Here is a 27,588-nt window from a genome sequence, read left to right on the forward strand (position 1 = left end):
TGGAGTTGCGTTCCTATAAGTGTGTGTTTTGTGTGTGTGAAGGGGGTTGTTGGCGTCGGCGCCTGGAAATGAATCCAGAATTGGAGCCCCACTGTTTGTTAAACATTATTTGCCTCTGCTGTAAAGGTAACAAAGGGATCCTGCTCCATTGCGAATATATGAGCGCAGGTCCCTACAGTTATCACTGGTTATTGTTAAAATCAGGGCGGCTTTTAAAGGGGAGGCACGCTCTCCTTTGGACAGTTCATTAAGATAACACACAAACGTGGCTCCCCATCATCCTGGGTTTATTAAAGTGGGGCTCATTTCAGCTCCTTTGTCTCGTGTAGGAACCTCTGCCTTTGTCAGCGCAATTGGAGCCAGATGGCAAAACAAAGCTGCCTGTCTGAAGTGCTTATTGAGTGATCTCCGAAGGCAGAGCCATTAGCTTGACTTCACCAGCTCACTGCCCACAGCGTCCACCTGGACCAACCAGGTGCGAGGACAAAGACGGGGAGAGCGCGAGAGAGGGAGGCCGCGAGTCGCCGTCTCCTCGCTGGAACAGAGGCGAACAACGGTCTCACACTTCTGTTCTGCTTTACTCAGACCCCTTTAGCTAAAGCTGAACTGTTAAGTCTCAGTAGTTGTGGGTTGGCTGACCCCGTGCCTGGCTGCACAGATCGCCCTGAAACATTCATGAGCGAGGCATTAGAGAATAAAAGTCATTGTCCCCCCACTTCGCTCAGAGACTCCCCTTCACCTCTCAGCTTATTAAAATCACATGGTATTAACTTTGCTGTTCGCAGAAAGGCTAAATAATTCAATCAGACTAAAGAAGGAGTCAAATGAATAACTGTAATGACATTAACGATGGGGGAGAACTGCTCAGGACTGTGAGGGGTATTCACTGAGGCCGAGCAGGCAGAGGGAGCTTGCTCTGCTTGCTAATGGCAAAATTAATTCTGGACTCATAAGGTCACATCCATACTGAGCAAAATACCACATCCTCCTCATCACCCAAAAATAAGCACAAAGAAGTATTTTGTCGTGATTCAGTTACTTTAAGAGCAAAAGATTAGTCCTGAGCAACTTCTTTCAAATGAAAGGTTGCAAAAGAATAAGTATTGAAGGGATAATTCAACATTCAGAGGGACGTGCTCATTTGCTTTCTTGCCAAGAGGTAGATAGGAATATTGAACCACTCTCTCATCTGTACAGCAAATATATATAGTTATATATAGTCAGCAGCATGTTAGCAGAGCCAGGCACCGAGACTGGAGGCAGGGGAAACATCGAGCCAAGCATCGGCTTAGTGAACAGGATCATTTGAGTGCAGGACACGGCAGCACTATTGTTGGCATTTCGTGCAACTTGGAACTTGTGGAACTTGTTCCCATTAGATTTATAGACAAGATAGATTTTACAGTCTGAGCAGTAGCTTTGGGGGAAACGCACAATGTAAAACAGCTCGTTGGCATCACTAAATTAGGGCGTCTGTCTCACACACACACACACACACACACACACACACACACACACACACACACACACACACACACACACACACACACACACACACACACACACACACACACACACACAGGGTGTTAGAGTTATGCCACTAGGCTGCTGTGTTGAACGGATTTCAGTGCCTGGAGCTGGTCTCCTTTCTCACATGTGCCCTCCTGCTCCATCAGCGTTCACTCACAAGTCATTCAGGTACTTGTTCTGTTGGATCCTGTTACCATCCTGCCACCTGGACTCCATTTGAGAGCAGCCAAACTAATCTGTGGGTGGTTCTTATGTTAGTTTGTATTAATGCAACTATAGCACAATAAATAAAATAACCTTTATGTTTGAAGAAATGCAGTTTTCAATGCTTGTTAGCACATGTTAAGAACTAATTGGCCTGTTTATAGACTAAGGCAGGTCAGGCTGCCCAATTGATGTGGCAATAATCTCTATAAACAGAATGTTATGTGAATATCTGCTTTGTATTGTATTGTGCATCTGTAGGTTTTTTTGGGTCCGGAAGCCTTTTGGTTTCAGTTTTTAGTTTGACCAATCACATTCGAGCAGACTCTGGTCTCCTGCAAGTAAACAAACCGTGTGGACAGCAAAACTGGGGGAACACATTTTTAATTCATCTACATTCATGTGCAGATAACTGTTAATAGAGATTTGCCAAAATGTTGTCTGGACCTAAAACACAAAACCAAAAGTATCACTGTTTGTGTTTTGTGTGGAGACATGTTCGATGTCAGACTGTAAACAGTGTATGACAAACACAGGAAGCCCCGACATATCGGTCATTTCCCCCAGAGGCCGATTTGTCATCAGAGGATCTGCCATTGTCTCTGAGATTGATAAAGCTCTAATTTAGCAGTCATCAGTGGATAACATGTACTGATGCTCATGATTAAGCTGCTGACATTTTTCAATGTGAGTTTTATCTGACGGGTGTAAAACTTTAACCAGTGGATTTTCCGACCGCTGCTGTTTCCTGACCAGCATTGGTGATCTACACCTGCACAGCGGTGCTGGATAAAACATACAGCGGGTGTCTGATGCACGCACCCGCTTGACCAGGTGTACATGAGCTGACCTGTCTTTGACTCCTCTTCTTCCAGCTCCTTGGCCTCCTCAGCTGTGGGAGGACAGAGAAGCCATTATCAGTGGGAGCCACAGCACAAAGGCAGACACACAATGTAGTCACTTCATCACAGGCCCATGGTGAGCTGATCCTTCACAGCTCAAAGGACACAGGCTGTGATGAGACAGCCTATATGACGGCAAAGCTCCGCACAATGGCAGCCCCACCACATCACACACACACACACACACACACACACACACACACACACACACACACACACACACACACACACACACACACACACACACACACACACACACACACACACACACACACACACACAAAGAGCCATACCCACCCCTTAACCTCCTATCCAGCCCTTTTCACAAAGTCAGTAATCACATTAGGCTTTAGCTGCTGGCTTTCTGAAAACCCACTGTCAACAGAGTTAGGGAGGCAACCCAGTGATGGCTGTCACACTTACATACACACATGCTACACTTGTGCATGTACGCACACACACGGGCTAAAAATAGTTTTGGGACAGAGTATCCAAGTGGCTGATATGAATTCTGTGACACCGTTTCCACTGCAATTGGACGTGAGATTAGGGCGTCAGATACATGGGATTCAACTGATAATGTGAACAAAAATTAAATGTCAAGGCAACACAATTCATTGGTTTGTATCCCTGCACATTTGCCTGATTTTCCTTGAATTTGACAGCAGAGAGTACAACCCTCCGGGGAAATTAACCCCAAAAATACTTATTATTACGGCAGCAGAACGTGCTGAGTTTCCAGATTCACACAGTCTGCATATGCATCTGCCCCCACCACATTCTTCAGTTTGTCCTCCTTTGTGTTAGACTGTATAAAGAAAAACACATTTTAAAGTGTTATGCACAGTATATGTGTGCACATTCAACACATCATTAGTCAGCTAAACGTACTCAGCTATTTGTCTTTCACTTTTCGATTTTGAGGGATTTATTATGACTCGTACCAAGAGGATTTTTTGTAAGTGAATAATCTAAAATGCAGTTTTGGGTTAACCTGTTAATAAAGTGCACATTTTGAGAGTAAAAGTCACAAAAGTCCCTTTGGGAAAAAAAACTATACATATACCTCTGCCTTACATTTTCACAGTTGCAGTGTTACATCCACACATATATCTGTGAGCCCATTTACCTTTACCATTTCATACAACACCTTCATATCAACAAAAGGTCCCAGCGCTGTGGCAGCAGTGGAAATACCTCGGGGGGGTGGCAGGGCTTTGATAGGAGAGCAACATTTAAAGGCAACTTAAAGTCAGGCTGAAGACGAGGGCATGCACAGGGCAGGGGAGGGAGAACTGCTCCCCTTGTACGTCGAGAATGTTTCAATTTTATGCCCTTTTGGCCGCATCCCAAATGTGTGGGGGTGAGAGGGAGGGTGGTTATGGCTCAAGTGTGGAAGGTGGACAAAGCACATATAAAACAAGAGAGAGAGTCAGGGGACAGAAACAGCTACTCCCTGAAGCCAGGAGAGTGTTACTGTACCTCATCATCCTCCCTTCTGCCTCTCTGTTGTCTCTTAGTTTCAGCTGTGCCACACTGATGCTGACTCTCTTTAAAACACTGCTGTGACATGACTGATTCCACTATAACCAAAGGCTGATGGCTCCAGATAGTGAACCTATATGTACGGTGCTATTAATACACTGATAAGTTTGCCTAATGAATTCATTTTTGCACCCTACAAACATATTGGAATCAGCAATTTTGTTTGCCGATATGAAAACTTTTATTTTGAAGGAAAATCAATGCAGAAACGAAATGCTTTGATGTTTACATTTTTACGTTAAAAGTAATTTTCTCGTTTCAAAATCTATCTATTTTGTTATATTCGTGTTCTTTTTATTCATATTTATTATAACGATTGTGTTTAAACTATAAAATATAATTTATTTGTCATTAGGGTTTGATAACGACATCTTAGGAATCACAAATTTCAAAAATATACATATTTCGGCAGATATATTGGTATCTGAATTTTTTTACTCCAAATATCGGTATCAGCATCAACCTACAAAAATCCATATATGTCGGGTTCTACGAAAAACAGCACTCTTCTTCTATTTGAAAACTTTGTGCATGTTACTTTTATTGTTTGCATATATTGATTTATCTTCTATCTATCTTCTATTTAACTTCTATCCCTTCTAACTGTTGGTGACAAATATGAAATGAAATCTTGCTCATAAGTAACATTAAACAAACACAATGAGCAGCTTTCTTTCACCAAATGTCGAGAGATCAGGGGACTTTTACAAATGTCTGTTTTTATTTAGACTAAAATAAATCTATAGCTGCTTTCAGACATGCACTGAAGTCCGGACATTTTCCTGACATTTTCCAGAGGGGCCGTAAGTGAGAACGCAAATGTTTAAGTGCATGTGTCAGCCCCCGGGTAAAATGTTTGCAGAATGTCCAAGTGCAGCAATGTGAGAATACAATATACTGTGTCTCAGGATTAAATATTTGTCATACATGTAAAAGATACTGAGAAAAACGACAACTAAAGAAAACGAGTACATTTTCCTCGTGTTGTGAACACGTCTGACCCGGACAATCTTCTGCTGTGATCAACGGAAAAAGTACGGCCCCAATTTTATGGAAATCATGTCTAAAAAAGACTCAAGAGTTATTTCATGTGTTTTCTGTGACACATATAAAAAATCAATCCCAGCATTTGAGCATGGGCAAAGCTGAGGGTTATACCCTGTGGAACATGTGCACCACAGTGGAAATAAAAACCCTTGGGGAAACACTGTTTTCCTTCAGACTTTCATATGTCACACAGAGGAAATCTGTCACATGTCACAAACACATCATCTCTCAAGAGTAGCTCTGATAGAATCATGTGCTTATTTAAATGTAAAATGAGCTTTGGAGAAATGGAACAGTGGTCCTGAATAGGTCAGTGAAAGGGTGTATTAGATATATAGTCACAGTCATTACATAAGGAAGGATGGAGGACAGGGATGAAGAAAAAAAAAAAAACACATCCGTGCACGCTGGTGCTGGGACAAAACTCTGCCCCTGGAACTGAGCTTTCACTTCCAGCTGCAACACCACAAGCTGCTCTGCTCGGTTACGATACACACCCGGGTGCTCCACATACATTATGACAGCAAAGAAAAATGACTTACTCACTCCTCCACTGTTAGTGACCCTTTCACCCTCGCTACCCAGACACAGTGGAGAGAGAGTCAACTTCAATCAGGCCATACCCAGGAACACCATTAAAAGATAAGACAACCACAATTAGGTTGCACTTCCCTGCTTCCTGCCCTCCCCACAGCTCCGGATATGTGCATAGCAATCCTATTTTAAGCCCCATCCACATCTGTATTCATACAGTATCACTCTATCAGGAGTATAAGAGTTTTGCATAATATGTGAAGAAGTCAGCGCTCTCACTCTTCAGATTTATGCTCGGAAAAAAAGGCCAAAGACTTGCGAAAACATTGCTAGCAGGGGACAGAATAAGACTTAACATTTGATAAGGCGGACAGTGGTTGACCACATAATCAATCCAGCCGTCCGTGTTGGAGCTGCAGGGGAGAAATGCAGCTCCTCATCCGACCCAGTCAAGAAAAGGCCCCGCAACCAAGCGAGCCCTTTGCCCGTGGGAGGAACTGCATTATATTCCTCGCTTTCCATTACATTTGATTTCATATGTTCCACGGAGCTATTTACTCTTTCCTCTGCGTCTGTGTCACTTCCATATTTATTTTTAAACCTCTGGGCCGTGGTGCAGACACTGGCTGACCTTTATTTAAATGTCTCCTCCACTCTGAGCGGATCTCATTACAGCAGAGCTGGTGGCTTTGCACTATCTATCTCATTTCAAAACTTTTTTTCTCTCTGCACTTGCGGCGATCCTCGGCTATCCCGCATTGCTAATTACTGGAACCCGAGTAATGATGTTCCTCTCTGCCAAAGATACGCGTTCCACCATCTGAGATGCTGCCGCGTTTAAGCGCCTACTCCTTCCGGATTTTTAAAGTTCCTTGAGCGCTTAACATCTCTTCGCTGCTTCCGGATCCATCTCCCTCGCTCTCGTTGCACCTCCTACATGATCGCCTATCATCGACCGGCCCCCGGCCCCGCTATGTCAAGAGTATAACGAGTCATTCTGCATTGTAATAAAAGGCCCTGAGGAGGCTTGAAAGGGCCTGAGAGTACGCTAGCTTAGTATCCATTATTCAGCAAGCCCTTGTACACAGCCTGAGAAAAAACGGAAAACATTTCATTACTTTCTTATCTTTGCGCATGAAGTTGCTGCTCTGAGATCCAAGTTTCATATTGCTCCTAATGAAGGCAAGACAGCCCCAAAACATGCCTTTATCTAAAGTTGGGCATTAAACACAGATTTCCCAGTCATCAACAATGATTTTTATTCCCTCTGAGAATATACTGTTGAATGTGCACAGTCACCTCTCCTGTTCCCCCCGCCCCCTCTCTCCTCCAATTCCCTCTACCTTCTCTCCTGGCCTCTTCGCAGCTCTCCTTGATCTTCCTGCGGCAGACAGCAGCCAGGGCGATGAGCAGCACCAGCAGACACACAGCCAGGCCAACAGTTACCCACAGAGCCACCGGGGGGAATGCGATGTTCTGACCTGAAGCAAAGGGCAGAGGGAGAGACAGTGAGTGGGAGAGAGAAGAGAGAGAGCGCCTCGTTATTCATCCTGCAGAGCTAAAATAAGAGCCAAACTTTCATCACTGTATCTATCACCGTTATTTCAAAATTGTCAAATTGTTTTTAGTATGTTGTCATAAAAAAAAACGGAATTATCGAGATTACAAAACACAGAATGATGACACTGATGATGATCGTTGCCATCACCATCTCCGTCAGCTTTGCCGCATCCCACGCCGTATTGGGCTTACCCTTCGCGAACCTTTTGCTTTCTGTAAACTGACTCAGATATTCTTTACTAGTATCCAATTAAGACACTTGAGCCTTTCAATTGGGTCCAGATGGCAAATAGCTTACCACGCTCATATGACTCTGTTGTCGTTTCACTCAAGCAGCACTGGCACAGCTTTAAGAGGATGTTGGCGCTAACTATCCCACCCCCTGCCTTCTGCTACACATTGCACAGATGTCTAAAATCTACAACTTCTTAATATCTGCAATATTATAGTTCATTAAATGGAATGGAATATGATATTTAGATTATATCTTACTGTTTGGATATTGAATATATTACTGTAGCTATTATTATTGCTATTATATGTGTATACTGTATATATATATATATAACCCCCATTTCTAAATGGGGTTTCTCCTAGTACGCTGGCTTCCCCCCTCAGTCCACACACATGTAGACTGGGGTTAGGTTAATTGGAGACTTTAATTGGACCATAGGTATGAACTTGATTGGCTGTTTGTCTCTGTATGTTGGCCCGGTAATACACCACACTGCCCGCCTAATGTCAGCTGGGATTGGCTCCAGCCCCCCTTCGACCCTCAAAGGATAAGCACTATAGATAATGGATAAACAGTTGGAAGGATATTGATATGTATATGAATATATATATATATATATATATATATATATAAACATCAAGATGCATCAAAGTTAATGACAGTACTTGCAAATTGTAAACTAATGAGGAGAATAGAAACTGGTCAGCAGGACCAAAAAAAGATATTAGAGAAACAACCAAATTTCCCTTGAGTATTCAAACTGAACAGAGGGAGAAAAAGGGAAACAGCAGAGCGGAGCCACTGAATAGCTATGAGCCTGGCTTGAGCACAAACAGATCTCCAATGTCCAAGAAAAAAAAGAGAAAGAAAATACTAAAAAATGAGTAGAGTTGGAAAGAGCAAAATGATGAAGCATCTGTAAGGACTTGGCATCAGCTATGACAACAGGCAGGCAGGCTACAGTACGGTCCTGCCAAGATGGAGGGCAAAGAGAGGTGTCTTATTGGAGGTGATCAATCCTCAGATGGAAATCCAGTCCATCTGATGCTGAGAAACAAATGTACCTGATTGTTCCACAAAACAGACTAAACAAAGGCCACAGAGGCCCACAGACAGGAGGAGGATGAGGGAGATGTGCGTACCAATTATAGAAAAGGGTCATTAAAAATTAAAATAAACTAGCAGCACCCCTCTGGAGACGGGAATGTCCGTCTGTTATCAGTTAGACCATCACTTTGGTCCAGACTAAAATATCTCAGCTATTGGTTCTGCTGCCATGAGATTTTGGACACACATTAATGTTTCCCATAGGATGAATTGTTATAAAATATCTCAAATGCCACCATCAGATCAAAGATTCATTTTGGTTTATGACCAAATATCTGCAAAACTAATGATGGTCCCATAAGTGTGCTTTGTATTTAGTGCCAATTAGCAAATGTTACCATGCTGAAAGGTCAAACTAAGATTGGGAGGATGGTAAATCATTGTGCACGTGTTAGCTACAGAGCCACAGAGCTGCTAGCATGGCTCATTGCTACACTGTGCTTTCTGTTGTAACACCTGTCCTTAACTGCACTGGGTAGCAACATATTAAAAATAATGATTATATCGAGGCAATTACAGCTGAAGTAGACAAATGACAAATAATACATTTTATGTAATTATTATAATCAAATTTTAGGGTCACCTCAGTCTGTGTAAAGATATCTATTTCAGGAGAGTCTCAATACACAAGGCAGTATACAGGCTCTCTGGTCCAGCGACTGCAAAACAGGATAAACAACCAAATGTCACAGAGAAAGGATAAAATCTGGAAAGTCAATCCTGTCATTTTGATGAAGCTGCGCATGCCTCCCCAGGCTAGTCATGACTGATGATGCTGCGGCTCGCTGTCCACCGAGCCCTTCACTCTGCTATATTTAAAGAATGACCATCTGAGAGCCACTTTGTAGTAACAGAGAATCTGCAAAAAAAAATGTAAGAGAAAGGAATAATCATACACAAGCTGCTCATGACTCATAAAGCCAGAAAAGTAACAAATGAGTCTTGCTCTTTGTGACGGGTAAAGCAGATGCCGTGTTCTTTGTTTCCATTGTATTTCTCATTCTCTTTTTATTCTCACACCTTCCCACCACGCTCTCCCTCCCTCAAGGCAGACTGATAAAGACAAATGCCATAGTCGGCTATCAGTGCTACACCAGGGCCCAAAGGGCTGCAGGATCATATTTTTCTTTTTCTCTTGTTTGATGATGTGATTTTGTTTTCCTCAGAAATAGATTTGTCTCTAATGGCTCTGTTTACCTATCGTCTCTCTCCCCCTTTTCCCTATTCCCTCTGTGCAAGGGCAAGGATGGAGTGCTTTGGGCTGCACTGCCACATTACCTAGAATCTGCAGAGAGCTGCACCAAACAGGGCCAACTTCGCTTCACACGTTTGCCTTTGTCTATATATACTGTGAATGTGTAGCACTCATTAGAATGCACATTTATAGTTGTACAGTAGAAAAATGAATGAATGTAACTTTAAAGCTGACTTTGCGGTGAACAAATGGAAAGCTGACCTGATATGATAACAGACCCTAAATGCCACAAACTCACCCGGGTTTCTGTTTGCTTTGACATCCTTCCACACACAATGGCAGTTAGCTAGCCTGTGCACATAAACCACATAGATACGCGGCACTTTATGATATTTGTTTTTAATAGATGGTATGTATGAAAGCAACTCGGTAACATTAGTATTTAGGCAAATCCATTATATTCCATGAGTCCTTTTGCATCGTTTTACTGTGACATCAGAACACTCAAAATAATTACTTTGCAAACATAACACATGAAAGCAAGTAATTCAGAGCGGATCACCTCCTTCTACATGCGCTGTTCTTCTGTACACTGTATACTATTTTACCTCCATCAAGGATGTTGTGTGTTTATTTGCGTTAGTGAACAGGATTACGCTAAAACTACTGAACCGATTTCCACTCTAGGAAGAAGTCCTTAAAATTTGGGGTGGATCCAGAAAAACGATCCAAAGATCCAGGATTTTCTTTCCACTTTCTTTCACATAGCGAGATGGGATGTTAGCCTTAGCAGTGGTGTGTGCTCTCCAAGTGCCCTTCTGGTTAAATTTGAAGAAAACTTTGCCAGTTAAAACAATTTCAATTAGCTCCTGGTATTTTTGTAATTCATTTATAAAATACGATTGTCATTGTGCTGTGGCCGCTATAAGGACCACAATCCACAGCTGTCTGAGCACATACAGGTCCTGTCTGTCTCAAACAGATAAAGATGTAGTAGGTGGACACAATTACAGAAACACCCAATATAATGCACATCAGATATCATATCTTCTTTATATTGTTCTGGTTTCATGGAAACATTGTCTGTGAGGCATTGAGTCAACACTAAGGCAGTTTTAGAGGCCATAACATGGTGATGCTGTATTATGTACCATTATATTGCACATATATTGTGATAGTGCTATTGTGTCCATTGCTTGGAGCTTTTTTGTTGTTGAGCACTATTAAAAACCATTAAAAAAAATTATACATATTGAAAAAATATAATTGGTAGCTACAGATGTACCATGAATGAATGTGTGAAACGTTTTAATTGAGGTTATATCGGCCACACGCTGAGCTTATCCTCTACTGTTCCTTCTTATGCAAGGTGGTGTTTCACTGTAGGTTTTTTTGTGTATGATAGGAGGCCACAGCAGGCTGCTAAAGTAAAAATAGATATTTAATGGGGGCAGGCAAGAGAATGATAAAACACCACCTCCATATGGAGCCTCTAACACAGGGTGCCTCGCCAGTGAGAAATGAGGTTCCCCGAGTCTCGGGGAGATACTATAGGGGACTCGCAAGGGGCCGGCACAGGTATTGTTTGGGCTTCAGTGAATGTGAGAGCCAAGATTTGCAGGCGTTTTTACAAGGCTGAATGTTTTCTTTCCGGCACATTTGGTAGAATAAAGTGCTCCTTAGACTCCCTTGCCTGTCATATTGGTTCTGCAACGTGAAGGCGGTGGAGATCAAAGCTCCTTTCTCTCCAACTGTCACCCTAGTTTTACCTGCCGAGAAGAAACCTAGCCTCTTACGATGCGACCAAAGGAGAATAATGTCCTTTGACAGAGAGATGGCTTCAGGCTAAAAAGAGCCTCCAGGCTCATTGTAGACAAGCTGTGGGGATGAGGAGGAGGAAAGGAAGAGTCAATTAGGTTTTTCTTTCATTGTCAGGATGAACAACCTGGCCTTATCCAGCTTGGTTTTGAAAAAAAGGAGAAGAGAGAAGAGGGACTGGTAGAGGGGGAGTGTTGATCACAGAGGAGTGAGCTGGACTCAGGGCTAGCCCAGGGGTTGAGCAGCATCAGGGCCCGGCCCCGCTGTAGGGCCTGTACAGCCCTAGAGACCAGAAAGGCACAGCCAGACCCAGGAGTGGAAATAGGCTTATATATCTCTCTAACAATGAGTCACATGGCAGAGATAAAGACATTCATTCACACAGTACAGTAAGGCAGGGTAGAAACAGTAAAGTGAATGAGATATAAAACTCAGTGAGACAAAACAGGAGCTCACACTTAAATCACATTCACCCAACACTGGTGAGGTGATTGATGCATACTACCTCAGCGAGTGCAAACAGGCTCGGCGACAGTGCTGATTTAAACTTCTTTATTCAGTTGCTGTGCAGCACTGGTATTCTCACAGGGAAGAGATTGGCAGAAACAATAACAACTGTGCTAATGGAAAGAAGATGGCCTTGGTGTCAGAGGACACGGATTAGCCAGAATGAAAAACATGAGCATGAATATTAGCTTCACATTCAACGAATGACTTTGAATTTGTTTCAGCTTCTGTTTCAATTACCAGCCTTTATTATCAACCTCAGAGGTGTCCATCAAAACGGTAAAACCCTCCCGATCCAGCGCCAGCGTGAAAAAGCTTGTGACCACGCGGACACACCAGCTGCTCTCGCAATATTTCTAGGAACACCTCTCCTCTCTGGGAGAGGACGAGAAGCTCACTTGCAAACTTGGCAAACTGAGATGGATGGCGACAGGTTTTTGTCCTGTCAGCATATTTGCTCTGAGCCTTCTCTCCTCTTTTTGCATTTCAATAAATCGCTTTTCCGCAAAGATACTACCTCGCTGTCTTATTGGGATGCAGAGAGGCAATGGGCTCATCTTCAAGACGACCTGCTGCCCATTAACTTACACAATTTGTCAGACGTTTGTGCCCTCCCCTTGACACCCCGGGCTCGTGGCAAACACCAGTGTATGATGTGCAGACGTGCACATTAAGACAGAGTAATGGCTCAGCATTTATAGGAATAAAGTTTCTAACTGCACACCCTTTTTTTCTCAGCAGGAGAGCTATAAAAGCCATCTGGTGGTGGTGGGAGACGTGGTGGAGGGTAAGCAGGAGAGAGGATGCAGTGAGTCAGTGAAGGGTGGAACGATGGATGGAAGGTGAATGACCAAACAACCCAAGTAGGTGAAAATAAACAGTGTTTGTTGGTTTACAAACAAAATAGGCATTGAGCTGTTAACTAAGTGAATGCAGAGATAACATTTGAATAACGTTGGAAGCATTGTAGCTGAGCCAACTACCAATCTAGGGGGTGAGTACATCTAAAATATAGGTTTTCAGTGGAGTTTTCCTCTAAGAAACACCACTGGGGGCTTTTAGTAGAACATGCAGACATTGAGCTACTCTTTATATATATTTTATTTATATATATATGTTTTATATATATTTATTTACGCTTATCTTGATGGAATTTTTATTCACACATAAATACAGATTTAGAAATAACTATTATTTGCATGCCTGCTGCCCTCCTTGGATGTACTAGCCGTTTCCCAGGCTCCCTCACTGTTATCAAACCCTGATTCTCCATTTCCCATGGTCACCATGGTAGGCACACAAATTACCATCGAAAGTTGACAGGGCAGACATTCAAATGAGACGTCACCACCACAAAGGGCCAGTGATCAGCTCCAAGTTATCTAGACTCACCAAAGCGGCACCCCGAGGGGTTTTTGGTCTGATAAATACACACGTCCCGGGAGGTCAGTATTGACTGGCATGTATTACCTCTGGAATGGCCACAGTCGTCAAAGTAACATGAGAGTAATCAAAGAAACCATGACTGACTCAACACTACTACTACTACATTATGTTGCAACATGTACATAAAGGGAGATGTGTCTTCCAGCTGCAAGGAGCATTTCTTGGTGGCTAACACCACAGAAAGTTCCCAAAAAATGCCATCTATTCTAAACAAATGGGTAAGACAGATTGTTGGGGACTCTTTTTGGTTATTGTCACAGCACATAAAAGCAAACTTACAATGACAGTCCCTGATTTGTCTGGGAGGGAGGAAGGGCGAGGCTAAAACCCAGCCGCATTCAACGGGATGATTTCAAGTCTTACTCAGATATGCCAGGAGCAAGGTTACAGTGAATTCTCTCATCTTTAAAGCTGAAGGTAATCCCATACCCAGTAGACTGGCTAATTAACTGAATACATAGCTCAGAGCGAACTGTATGGCTGTCGTGTTAGTAAGACAGATAGAGGTGGGCAGTGTAACCGGCATAAACCTCACACCGGTGGCGATACATGCCCTGATGTGGACTTGGCTACCCCATTTATTCTGGTACAGAATGGATTTTAAATGTCACGTCAAAGTGCACGGGCGAGCATCAGCTTACTGCATGTTAACCAGCGAGCGTATGCGCTTCTCTTTTTACACTAAAACAAACGCACATTTGCATGCTCGGAAAAGGGCGGGTGAAGAAATGGAGTCAGACAGCACAACAGAGACGGGAGCAAACCGTGAGGAAACATGTCAGCAAGTATGAGGGATGTTTGCGAATGTGCTCCAGCTCTGACACGAGCAGCACTGCCACTGGTGAGAGAAGAAAAGCCACAGTGTCGACACTTTTGCCAGAGAGCCTGTCCCAGTGATGAGACAAGTTGGTTGTGGAGAGGCACGGTGAAAACACACAGGGTTCATGGTACATACAACAGACTCGCAAATATTTCACCCAAAGCAAAATGAACTCGTAGTGCAGCAGTTGGGAGACAGTGAAGCAAACGGACACACACACACACACACACACACACACACACACACACACACACACACACACACACACACACACACACACACACACACACACACACACACACACACACACACACACACACACACAGTGTTGTCCCACCAGGTATGAAACTCTCCCCCACAACTGCTCTGAACTATAATATTAATGTTTCTGCAGGTTTTTTTAGAGCCTATTGAATGAAATTTATGATCTATGTCAAGAACGACAAATATGAGGAAATATGAGGAAATAAATTATTTACACTTCCCCATGGTTGAAGATAAGGTGAGGCAGCCAAGTGGAGAATAATCTTTGAAACACCACGTTATCTCACAAACTACAGGCAGAGACGGTAGGTATCTGTAGTCTTTACCAAAGCCAAGCCGAGTGTCTGTTTGGGGTGCTTGTAGATTATAGCCCCCCTTTCCACTGGTTAAACAACCCACTGACACCCACTAACATCTGTCTTTTGTCTGAAATGGGAATGGATCCAATCGGCATTCACTCCCAGGTGAAATGATTCCGAAGTGGACACAGGTTTTTATCAGCTCTGGCTTCGATCGGCAGTGATGGAAATGAGAAACCCTGGTGATCGAGGTAATTTGGCAAGACGAGGTAAGAGACCTTCTCAGTTTTAGAAAAAAAAACAGAGATGCAAACATGCTCTTTTGAGATATGGGAACAAGTCTATTGCCTTTTTTTTTGCAGATTCACTGCCTTTCTAAAACCTGCGTAAATCTGCTAAATGTGGTGTAAAAGAGCTGTATCAGGTATGGTGGTCTTGTTGGTAGTCTTCTTACAGCATGCACATTTCTGTACCATTGATAAAGTACTACAACACCCATTACAAACTATAAAGGCTGTCAAAAAAAATAATCTCTTAAAACTATAATTTGAATGCACAATGGAAATAGAACTAAATTAATGTCAACAAAAAAACCAAGCCATATCAAATATACCAAATACCGAATGTATACCATGATATACAGAAAAAAATCCTGCAATATAAATTTCATGTCATGCTGCCCAGCCGTTGTCTGGAAGAGAGACGAATGTGGACGACTATATTGTCACACGACAGGTCTGCCCACCTCATCTAACACTGGCCTGGCTCGCTCTCTCCCTCAACATCTCCCATGTCCCTCCCAGCCCCACTGGGGCCTCAATTAAAAACTCCTCTGATGTCTAGTAACTGACAGAGACTCCATCACTTCCACACATCCCTCTCCACTGAGAGTGGCATTAAGATGTTGGAGGCAGAGTGGACTATTGATTTTCTTCTTTTTTTCCCTCCATCTGGTCGCTCCAATTTCTTCAGCGGGCCATCTTTGTAATGCAGGTGGAACTCGGGTCCAATAATCAGTTTACAACGTTGTGTTGTCTCCATTTTTAATTGGCTTTTAAACAAGAGCTGTCGGACAGATGCTGAGGATGTGTAGGAGAGAATCACTAGTGACAGCTATCAGTACCAGAACAGACTATCTAGGCTGCTTGATAATGCCAAGTGAAGGATCTAAGAGCAGAGCGACAAGGACAATAAGTATGAAAGGACTAAATAGACATTTAAAACAGCGGATGCGCATCGATCCTGCCGAACAAACTTGATTCTTTTCTTGAGCTAACTTTGTTCCTATTACATTTTTCCTCTTAAAAGGAATATTAATCATTTTTTGACAAGCTGTAAACAAGACATTGACATATTTATGATCCTATTCCACTGTTGCTGAGTGTAAATGTTACAGAGACAGAGTTCCCTGCAGGTCCACATTCGGCAGACACACAGCAATATTAGCATTCGTTTTGCGGTTGTTTTACTGGCCACAGCACAAATGTAAGTTCAATATTCACTCTCCTTTTGGCTCTTTTCTTTTTATCCAGCGGCCCCTGGGAAAAATGTCTTGCTCTTTAGCTGCTAAATGCCTCACTGCTCACAAGGTAGTTGCTAGCGCTGTCAGCCTGCCATTTAGCGCCGGTCAAGTAGCCTACAGTGGGTTTATCAGAGCCTTTTTTGAAAACAGCTGCTTGCCGCTGCTGCTGCTGGAAATGATGAGAGCAGAGAGACTGCACCAAACAGTCCAGCATCAAAACAATGAACTGAAATGCACCCCAGAAATGATAGGAAATGCATAGTCAAGTGATAACTCTCTCTCGTTTTTTTCCACAGGCAGCTTCTTTCAAATTACATTTATTCATCTTATCCACTGTCGGAACAAAAACATTAATACTTGCAGCTTTAAATCATGATGCTGCTTGTAGCACTATTGTATGAGTGCATATTTACATGCTGATAGAGGGAAATATATGTATGTGTATGATAAGGACAGATGATGAAAGAATAAATAGGGCTCATTACACATAGAAAACATCAATGACTAATATTCAGTCCCTTTACTGCTGGAAGACCAACCAAACATGGTGGATGAGGCACCGTGCTCATCTCCATCCCTGAACAAACAGCAGCTTGAAACTCTCTGCAGTCAGTCTGTGAGGGGAACACACCTATTGCTGAAACAACTCCTGTGTTGCATCATTATGGTGCCAAGTGTGTGAGAAATATCATCCAGGATGTGAACTTTAACATGATATTTACTGAACCATCCATTTAAGTCAGGAGAAGTTGCACTTGTTTTTGTAGGTCTGTCACATTTGCTTTTTGTCTCCATATGCCTTGTTCACATAGCGCTGTGTCCCTGTGCGAGTCAACCAGAAGTGTATTCATTCCTATGGCAACCTCTGTGATCTCTGATGTGTTGCAAAACTCCCCCTCCCATTTTTCGGAACAAAAACTGCCTCCTGGATTTCAGACAGAATTAGCTAAGAGGCTATTTCATTCAACTCAGTTGTTTGACACTGTTTAACCACATAATGCTATTCATTAATATTATTAAGCTAAACATAAAATTAATTGAAGTTCAATAAAAGTGGGAGAGTTCATTATTAGATTCATAAACATAAATGTATTTGATTATATTGATAGATATATTAATAATAATATAATCAATGTATACAATGTACTTTAAAGGTTCAGTTTGTAGAATTTATTGACATCTAGTGGTGAAGTTGCATGTTGCAGCTGAACACCCCTCACCTCACCCTCTCCTTCCAAACATGAAAGAGAACCTGTGGTAGCCTTCAGTTGTCATAAAAACAACATGGCGGACTCCGTAAAGAGGATCTGCTCCCAAGTGAATATAAAGTATTTAAATATAAAAGTAAACAAAACAACAAATCGTACACTTTGGATGATCACACATCACAAAAAATCTGAAAAATTGTATATTCAAATTCTGCCAATAGATCCCTTTCACCAACATTTTACACACTGGACCTTTAACAACCAGTGTTTGTCTAAATATTGCTCCAGGCGCATTTTCCACAAAACCGGGCGGCAAAAAATGACAATATTAGAATTTCTCCCTTGTGGGGACTGCTTACACAATCTCTCTGAATACCAAAAGACAGGATATAAGTTTAACCCTATATCACAAGGCAATGCAAGTTCCATCTGAACCATTACAGAGCTGCCTGGATCTCTTCAAAGAGCACACGTCCTTAGTATGCTTCTCCTACTGCAGTATTACTAGGAGAATATATGATGACAGATTTTTTTTTAAGACATGTCTCTGTATGTCTTTGCCTAAGGCTCTCATTATAAAACAGCATTTCCCATTTTCCTCTGCGCTGCAGTCTTTGGTGGTTACTGAGACAGATGAATATTCTTAATGCACTCGAGATGGGCTCAGACTTTGGAGTAGGTCGGCTCGTTCCTATTTGCCGTTCGTCTCAGAAACAAGCCGAGCCTCTTCACGTGATTATTTGTTTATTTTAGATGTAAACACTGTTGAAACCACGCAGTCGCTGCTTACAGAAGTCAGGACTAGCTGAACTGAACAGCACCCCTGGTGGCAGCAGGGACATGGCGTGTTACTTGAGGACATTTCTCCTTACCAACATTTTGAACTTTTCCATCATTCATCAGCTCTGCTCAAAGAAACAACAGTGTGTTCACTTATTCGAAGCATTTCTAAGAGTGTGATGAGCTTGTCGGTGGCAGCAGAAAAGACACGTGGGAGGAGAGTTTCTGTATCCCTTTTTATTATGTCTACATATAACTTAAATTTGCTCATAAGTCTTGTAACATTTAGCTGGGTGTTATTTCACGTTGACATTTTCACAACCACTTAACTCACAGCTAATTTAATGACTGCAGTGTGTATGCTTGCATTTTAATTGTAAAAGTAACTGATTATAAGTAGATATTTCAAAGATTTTAGGCCTTTACACATGTCCATTACATGCTCAGCTACAGCATTTTAAATTACTGAATTTAAAACAAAAACACTTTCTTCACTAACTGATTGAATCTGCAGTGTTCTGCAATCTGTGGTGGTAACGGGAGTGCATTTGCACATGCAGGGATTCTGTCGCTCTCACATCAGCAGATTCCGAGTGACTGTTACACCGGCTAAAGAATGAAATAACATTTTCAGGTAATAGAAATAACTGCATTGATGTCGCAAGTGCAGCTGAAACTCTGAGGTCTGACTGTCTGCGTGGACAGTGGACAATGGAACATGTTGTGGACCACGGTGCGAGCGTGTGGCAGTTCGCCTTAGCAAGAGCAAGCACACCGCATAGAGCTCTGCAAATAGAGCCGTGAACACCAAGTTGCGGATCTCTTAGGTTATAATGAGAAGTGTAAAAAATGTTTTGGTTCATTATGAAACTCTGGTGGGACAAATTAGAATATTGTGGGCTGCCACAGTCTAGATAATTAATGGGAAACACTCCATTGCTTGAGGTCTTATAAAATACCTTATAAGCCCAAATCACCAACTTTAAACTGTTAAGAGTGTCATTATTTATCATAGAAATGACATAAAAATTTAACATTTATAGCACATTTACACAATTTCTTTATTGCAGTCATTTTACAAAAGCAAAAAGCTACTTGGGGCTATGCTTTGACAGTTCCTGTAGAAGGGTCCCTAACACTGTCTCTGAGCGGTTCCAGAATCACAGCTTCTCATGGCTTATTGCTTAAATATACTTTGTCTCCTTCCAGCACTTTTTCATGATATTGTGGACAGAGTGAAAAAAATGACTCTCTCTCTCTCTCTCTCTCTCTCTCTGTGTGTGTGTGGAGTACAGCTAATCGCAGTCTCACAACTTGTGGGTGGTAAAGTTATTTAGCCTTTGAAAAATGCTAAGCTGATGGCAGGGACTGTATGTCCATACCAATGTCCCACAAGGGTGGCACTTTTCAAACTATACATTATGAGTAAAATGAGGTGAGCGAATATACAAATACAGACATGTATCATCACATTTACGATGTCTACACAGGGCTTCGAGCCATGTATGTAGGTTTTGATAAAGTCTAAGGGAGTGTTACAGTGATAAAAAAAAAGTAATTTCTGGCTGCTTGTTTTGCACGTCTGGCTGCAAGCCTTGAATAGATAAATTCAGAACAAGGTAAAAGAGAGAGGCAAAGAAAAAAAAAAACTGTTTTTAAAAGTTTGCATGGCAGAGAACATCCAATTGTGCTGCAGGCTAATGTTTATTTGTACTTGAGCAAGGCATTAACCCTTGAAAGTCTTGTGGAGGTGATAAGTTACTGGCATAATGAGACTCACTGGCTGTTCCTAGGTGAGACTATGTGAACAGGGTCACAATTTAACATTGTTTTCCCAATTTTAGAGTGCAAACTACTTCCAACACTGAGACACGATTAATTAAGCTGAATTTATTTTATGTGATGGAAAACGAGTCCAAATGTGTGCAATGCATTCTACACAGGTAGCTTTATAGCACATACACTACAGTGTGGATGATCATTTCCTCTCTCAGCAATTAGTTCCTGACACTCTGTTTTGTTCTTTTTTTAGTTACACAATGGACCCCTATGGCCTGAAAAGCTCCAAAATAACAGGGAGACCTTGAAGCACATTTTAAAATTGAGCGTGTCCTCATTTCATCCCTTTTTATCATATTTTGACACCATTACGACGCACGTTGGAGTTGTCTTTAAAGCTGTCGGCCCCTAGCTTTAAAGGGTTTGATAAATAAGAGGTAAATACTGGGATGAGCATTATTTTAGATGTTCTTGTGGAATCAGTGGCAGATTTACAATGTGCAGGATTACAACTTGAATCCTATTTTACTCTGTAACCTTGACAGCTTCTTCCTCCTGCTTTGGAGTACCGACACTAATTCTTCCCATGGTACGCACATAATACAAAACAGGACACACTTGCTTTCATCTCTGGATGTAAGTCATCACTCTGCTGAAGCAGCACATATTTCAAACCTATAACAACCTATAACAACTTACATCAACGTGCTGACAATGTCATCACATTAAGTCACGTGGCTTTATTGAGATTCAGTGACGTACTGAAATCCAAGGACATCAGTTTTCAACCTTTCGATTTTGCTATTATGTGTAGACACAAACTACAACGACGCAATAAATATGTGGGATCCTGAATGAGAAATATCATTGAGAAGGAGACATCACTTTAAAGATATACAACACATAGTGCAAAATATGTGTGATAAAACTCAATGTTACATAACAAGGTTTCTATCCCTAATGTTAGACTGACTATGGATATTAGATGGTGTTTATGATTTGTTAAAGGAAAATGTTGACACACTGAAACAGGCTTATTTGCTCTCTTGGTGAGAAAGAAGTGGTTACATTCTGATTTCTGGTTACATGTAGTTTGCTCCAGTCCTGACCAGCACAAAATAGGGTTGGGCAATATATCGAATATACTTGATGTATCGCGGTTTGTACCATGTGAGATGTCTAAAATGACTATAACGCGACAATCAATAATAAATTGTCATGTGAATGTTTTAAGCCGTCAACATGAAATTGTCTTTGAGTTTCGCTTCTCTCTTCTCATGCCCCTCTTACAGCAGACTGCTCACTCCCCCGCCCATCCAGGAAATGTTCCTGTGCGCATGCGTACTTTTGTATCAGGAAAAATCTGAAGAAGTGGAACTCCAGCGTGCACAGGTTCTCCTTGCTACTTATTTCCCAGTTTTCTTCTTTATTCTCATAAAATGATGACATTAGTCTCATAATAATACGACTTTAGTCCAATAACATCACTAGAAATCTCGAAAAATTCTTCAATATGGTCTTGAATTGTGTGACTGACTGATTATTAAAGTCATACAAACCCTCTTATCGAAAATCTGCAACAAAAAGCAAACAAGCTTATTTCCCAAAATGTCAAACTATTTGTGTAAATAACGTTACATTTATCAGTAAACCAGTTAAATTGGCTCCATTTCCACTTCTTTATCAAACATCACGTCAGTTGAAGTGAATTTCTTGGGTTCGCAGTCTCAGTCCTCTGAAACACTTGGGAGTATAACCCTGTTTGGATTGCTCAACCCCTCTAATAACCACATCAGGAAAACCACCCGACATTACAAATGGGCTCTTCATCCAGTAGAATAAGTGGCTGAAAGCATTACGAGAGATACATTATAGATATGACAGCGTCTTGTGGTGTGGGTCACTGAACTGCCTCTATCAATGAAGAGTTGAACTTTCTGCGGCATCACACATCACGAGGGCGAGTGATGAAATTAAACACAGTTGGCAATATTAATAAGGTGAGAGGAGCGAGTTTGTTTCCTCGTGGACAGTTTGTCTGCAAGGAGCTGTAAGTGGTCGGGCTCTGCGGAGGCAGGCGTGGCTTCTGAGTGCGAGGCTGCGGGCAGGATACTAATGTGACCAGAAGGGAATGTGAGTCATTGGGCCGCTGTCCATTCAAACTGGTATCATAAGGAGAATGACGGCACCATGGCTTAATCACAGGCATTAATGCGATATTTGACACTGGGGTTGACACAAAGGGCTGTGTGATAGGTGCGTTTCTTATTGTGCAGTGAGTCAGGGGCTGCTTACGTATTCACAAGTCAAGCTGTCAGCACGGAGGGAGGTGAGCGAGTTGAGCTCTACACCCACTCGAAACTTCTCTCCTCTGGGACACAGCCACACTCAGTCCGTTCTTAACTTCCATTTCACACTTGGCAATCAATTACTGGTCTCTGGAGCTATCGAAGAAAAGAGCCACCTATCCCGAGAATAAGCTAAATCTCTCAACGCCTCCTAATTGAAAACACATTATAGCGCTAGACAATGCTCTTTGTGTGTAGCCAGCCACTAATTTGGACTGTTTGCATGCACAGAACAAAGCAATTTACTGAGGTTGCAAACACCCTTTGCAGGACAATAATTCATGGTGTTATCAGGTGCAGAGTTTAAACATCAAATAAACGGGCTGAATAATTAAATACCCAAACTTTGAAGGCGTGCCCAGCCATTTGTTGGTGGCTATTCTCCCAGTGACTCTGAAACGCTGAAACTAATATGATTTTGTATTGTGAAGCCAAGACTGATGCCAGACCTCCCGAAACCAATCCCTCTTACAGGATTTAGAGGGAGCTGTGTGAAATGTACACTGCAGGGCCCCCACCGGTCCCAGTGATAGTCCTTGCTCTGAGTCCAAATCAAAATGAACCTGATCAATAACAAAGAGGGCTTTTGTGCATTTACTGCCATCATAAATACAATGTCCTGAAAAGGAAAGCGAGGGAGGACAGAGAGAGTCAGGTTTCTACAAGGCTGTGGACTGACATAAAGATGTCAGAGTGCTGTATGTGGGAAGGTGATAGGGTGGGGTAAGATCACACCACTATGACACTAGTTTTGCTCACACCAGAGGACAGGAATACACTTATGGCGTATGCAAGTAGAAAAATGCAAAAAACTAAAAATTACTACTACTACATGACTACTCTTGAACATGAACAAATCTGCAGGTTCACCAATAAGCTTTCTACCCAAGTGAGGCAATGGAGGAGGTACCACACACAACATTGTCTTACTGCATGTGTGTGCGTGTGGGAGCATTTAATTATATTCGAACGAATTGCGCGTCAAAATCATTCAAACTTTATAAACTCTGACAGGCGTTTTCTTACGGAACAAACACAGTACAGAAGACAGGAGTAAATAGTGGGAAAATACTTAAATCAATGTTGCTTTTAATTGTGACAAACAAAAGTATTTTGACAATAAAAAAAAGCCTTTGGGCTTAAAAGCCAAGATGGCAGACAGGAGGCTAGTATAAAGGAGGATTAAATCCCATCACAAACAAGAGGAGCTAATTTTAACTTTCTGAGTGTGCCATTCTAAAAGAGCTACACACACACCAGAAACTGCCCACGACTGAATCCATCCGAACAATCCCTCAGAGCTGCAAACAGTAAGACGGGGAGCATGACAAATAACTTGGCCCTGGCCATAATACAGGGATAAAATGTCCTGTACTGAAGGCCCACTGGAGGAGGGTCAAACCTCTTCCAAGTACCAGCAGTGGCGGGTGGCCCGAGTTAATAATCCTGATAGGAATAAATGTGCTCACAATGGTGCCATTTCTGCCTACCTGAATGTATTTTAGATTGCCTACACTACTTTACCTGTCTGTTTGGTTTTTTCCCCCGACTGGGCTCCTGATAAGACAGAGCACGCATTCAGCAAGAGAAAGGAAGCCTGTTTGTGCACTGGACACTAATTAATACAGTGCTCCGTCGGGAAGGTTGCCTGCTTGCTGCTCTACTGAAAACAAATTCATTTATACTGCTGTTTTCTGCTTCTCCGAAGGCTCTGCTAATTGCATTTAAATTAGTCCTCATTCAGTGAAGAACAAAGAAGGGCACAGTAGTTTGCTATAGAAGCTGGATGCAAAAACATGATTTTAGGCAACAGATTACCCCAAAGTTGATTGACAAAGCCTTTGACGAAAGATTCTACCAGAGAAAGGTGCAAACATAAAATATTTCAAGAATAATCACAATTACTGCAATTTCACCACAAGATTTGCTCCAATTAATAGAAACTCTGAACCAGTGGATCTCTGGATTTTTCTGTTTGGCCCTTTTTCAACGCTTGCACAGAAATTATTTTATTCTGATTGAAAATGTTTTAACTGACACACAATATTTTCTAATTCCGTTCAAGAAAAAAACCTAATGTAAGAGACAACATTCAGAGAAAACACTCACTGAGGACCTTATCAGAAACAATATTGTTGCTGGAGTAAGCTCGGCAGGTAGCTATTTAGATGGCAACACGCTGTCAGGATCAAGCTTTGAAGACATAATAATATAGTGAAATAAAAGGGGCACACAAGGAGCTGACACACATCTAATGGAAGAAAAAAACAGCGTAATGAATGGCTTTATCCTCTCATGTAGACCACCTACCATTAGCACCTGTGTTAGACTCCATCTCCAAGATAAAGGTCAATGTTTATGTAGCAATTAAAGATGTTTTTTTAACCTTGATTTATCCACTGAAGGTTGGTTTAGCGCGCATGTGCTTCACAATACTCATTCCCCTTGGGGAAATGTGCCCCACAAAAACAGAACTATACCTGCTGAGGAATAAGTAGACTCAGAGAAAGACTCACTGAGAGAAACTGGAATTATCTGCCTTTAAAGTGAGAAAGTATGTGAGTGAATGTGGTGGAGAACACACAGGTGAAAAGTACAGCATGTCCCTCTACCAATTATGTTTCTTAATGAACGAGGGAATGAATGTGGAAATAAGTGTGTATTCCTGCACAGGAGCCTTAAAGGTTCAGTGTGTAGAATTTAGTGACATCTAGTGGTGAAGTTGCATGTTGCAGCTGAACACCCCTCACCTGATCCTCCCCTTCCAAACATGAAAGATAACCTGTGGTAGCTTCAGTTGTCATACAAACTCAAAAGGTGTTTAGTTTGTCCAGTTTGTACTACTGTAAAAAAAACATGGCGGCCTCCGTAGAGAGGACCCGCTCCCTATGTACATATAAAGTATTTAAATATAAAGGGCCAATACTAGGGCAAAGAAAACAACAATTTGTACAATTTCAATGATCACACACTAGTGAAAACATCACTAGGATTATTTTATATTCACCTTCTGCCAATGGATCCCATTCATCTAAATCTCACACACTGGACCTTTAAAGTGGATCGCGTTGGGCAATCCTTTTAGAGTGTGGATACCAGTCTAGAGCCTGTTGGGACCCATCGGCATCCGTCAGGTCCAAACCTGTCAGACAAAAATTGATTGACCGTTGGGTTTGGGTCGGGTTTGATCAGGTTGGCGGGGCTCTCTACTTCATTTTTTATCCTGCACTTGCATGTAACTTCAGGCTTGTGTTGTTGACATCAAAAAAACTGAATCCCTTTCGGGTTCAGGTTGGTCTCGGTTGGTTTTCTTTCTGGCTCGGTCAGGTTCGTAAAGAAAATTGAGTTTGGAGTGTGGACCAAAGTAGATCCAGGAAAGATTAATACTGGAGAGCTGGGTGAGGGTCCATGACAGTTGATTATAAAAAATTTGATAAAAAAGGAGACAGTGATTGATGCAGAGAAAATGAAACCATGCCCAAACAATTTTATCCAGTCATGCCACCTCTGCAAGAGAAAAGGGAGAAATCTGTGTGCTGACTGCAAGACAGGGGCGTAATGTGTAGGAGCCAAGTGGCAACCCACATGACGTCCCATATTCATTTGTGAACAGCTGCTTTGAAGCCTCGGGTTGTTTTTTTTTGTTCAACGCCATTTGTTTTTTTGAAAACCTAAAGTAACCATATTTGGACGAATGTGAGGTGAGTCAGACTGAGAGCTCAAGGACACCTGCGACCTGCAGCCACTGGACAGTAGAAACTGTCAACGACAGTATCCATGCCCCAAGGCATATGGTCCTTTGACTCTAAATACGAACCATAATTTACTAAATGAATATCATGCTGTAATAAAGAAGACTTGAAACTAGCGATTAAAACCATGAACTCTGCAAGACAATGTTTACTGACTTTATAAATTAAGTGAGAATTAGAGTAATTTTCTCATAGACTTCTATAGAAACAGACTTCTTTTTGCAACCAGTGGAGTTGCTCCCTGCTGGTCATTCGAGCGAATACAGGTTTCAGACATCTGGACCTGGAGTCAAGTCCATATATATATACAGTCTATGGCAGGAGCTTAACTTGTAGCCAAAGGCGGAACTCATATTTTTCTAGATTTAGCCTTATCCTTGCCTCTAATGCTAACACCATCCCTAAACCCGATAACGCACACTAAATATCAATGGGTATCATGTTTGATATGGTCATTAAAACCGACCAATTATATCTATCAAGTGGGTGTGTCTTGCAGTCAGCAGAATAATACTATTGGAGAAAAAACACTCTGCTGACATGATTTTCTGAAGTTTTCTATTGTGTGTCTGTTGAAATTTGACTATGAATACTGGCAGTAGTACAGTCTTTCAACTTTTCAGAGTGTCCTTGTGTGTCCCTTGTCCTCCTGGACTAACTCACTCCTGCCTTCACAGAGGGACAGAGCGGAATCCTAACAAGATTTATTTGTTAGGTTTTGGCCACTATCATCATTTCTTTGATCCACATTAGCTATGAGAGTATTGTTTTAGAGGAGAACTCGGCTGATTTAACACACAAAAGTCTGTTTACAGGATTTTTTTTGAAGTGTGAAGAGCTGGGTAAGGGCTGATAAACAAGTTTGGAATGTGGAGTTAGAAAGAAAGTGAGCTCACCAGACCTCTGCAGTGTGCTACTCATCTCTGCTTGGGGCTAGAGGCTAAACGTTAGTCACCACAAGCATAACATATCCAGATCTCCCACAGAACTGCGAGTCCGTGAGGTGTCGGAATAATCTGAAAAATGATTACCAGACTCAGAAAATTCACGTGAACTTCATCTCAAGTCAGAACAACAACTTGGAAGGTCAGCAGAATTTTTGGTACACTAGTTGCCAAGATGCTGAAATTATTAATTATCCTAAACATTAACCAACTTCACAACTTGGGTAATTGGATCCTCCGAG

At 41.9% G+C, this 27,588-nt stretch overlaps 1 protein-coding gene across 1 annotated transcript in view; it reads right to left on the minus strand.

The window, feature by feature from the left end:
• The window catches only part of cd276 (CD276 molecule), a 72,213-nt gene that overhangs the window by 17,169 nt on the left and 27,456 nt on the right, over positions 1–27,588 (minus strand). The window contains exons 5-6 of the mRNA XM_035155155.2: positions 7,106–7,243; positions 2,585–2,626 (exon numbers count right to left, since the gene is read on the minus strand). Of these exons, the coding sequence (XP_035011046.2) occupies positions 2,585–2,626; positions 7,106–7,243 (180 nt within the window). The remainder of the gene's footprint in view (positions 1–2,584; positions 2,627–7,105; positions 7,244–27,588) is intronic.

The sequence above is a fragment of the Hippoglossus stenolepis genome, chromosome 1 (assembly GCF_022539355.2).
Source record: "Hippoglossus stenolepis isolate QCI-W04-F060 chromosome 1, HSTE1.2, whole genome shotgun sequence".
Lineage (NCBI taxonomy): Eukaryota > Metazoa > Chordata > Actinopteri > Pleuronectiformes > Pleuronectidae > Hippoglossus > Hippoglossus stenolepis.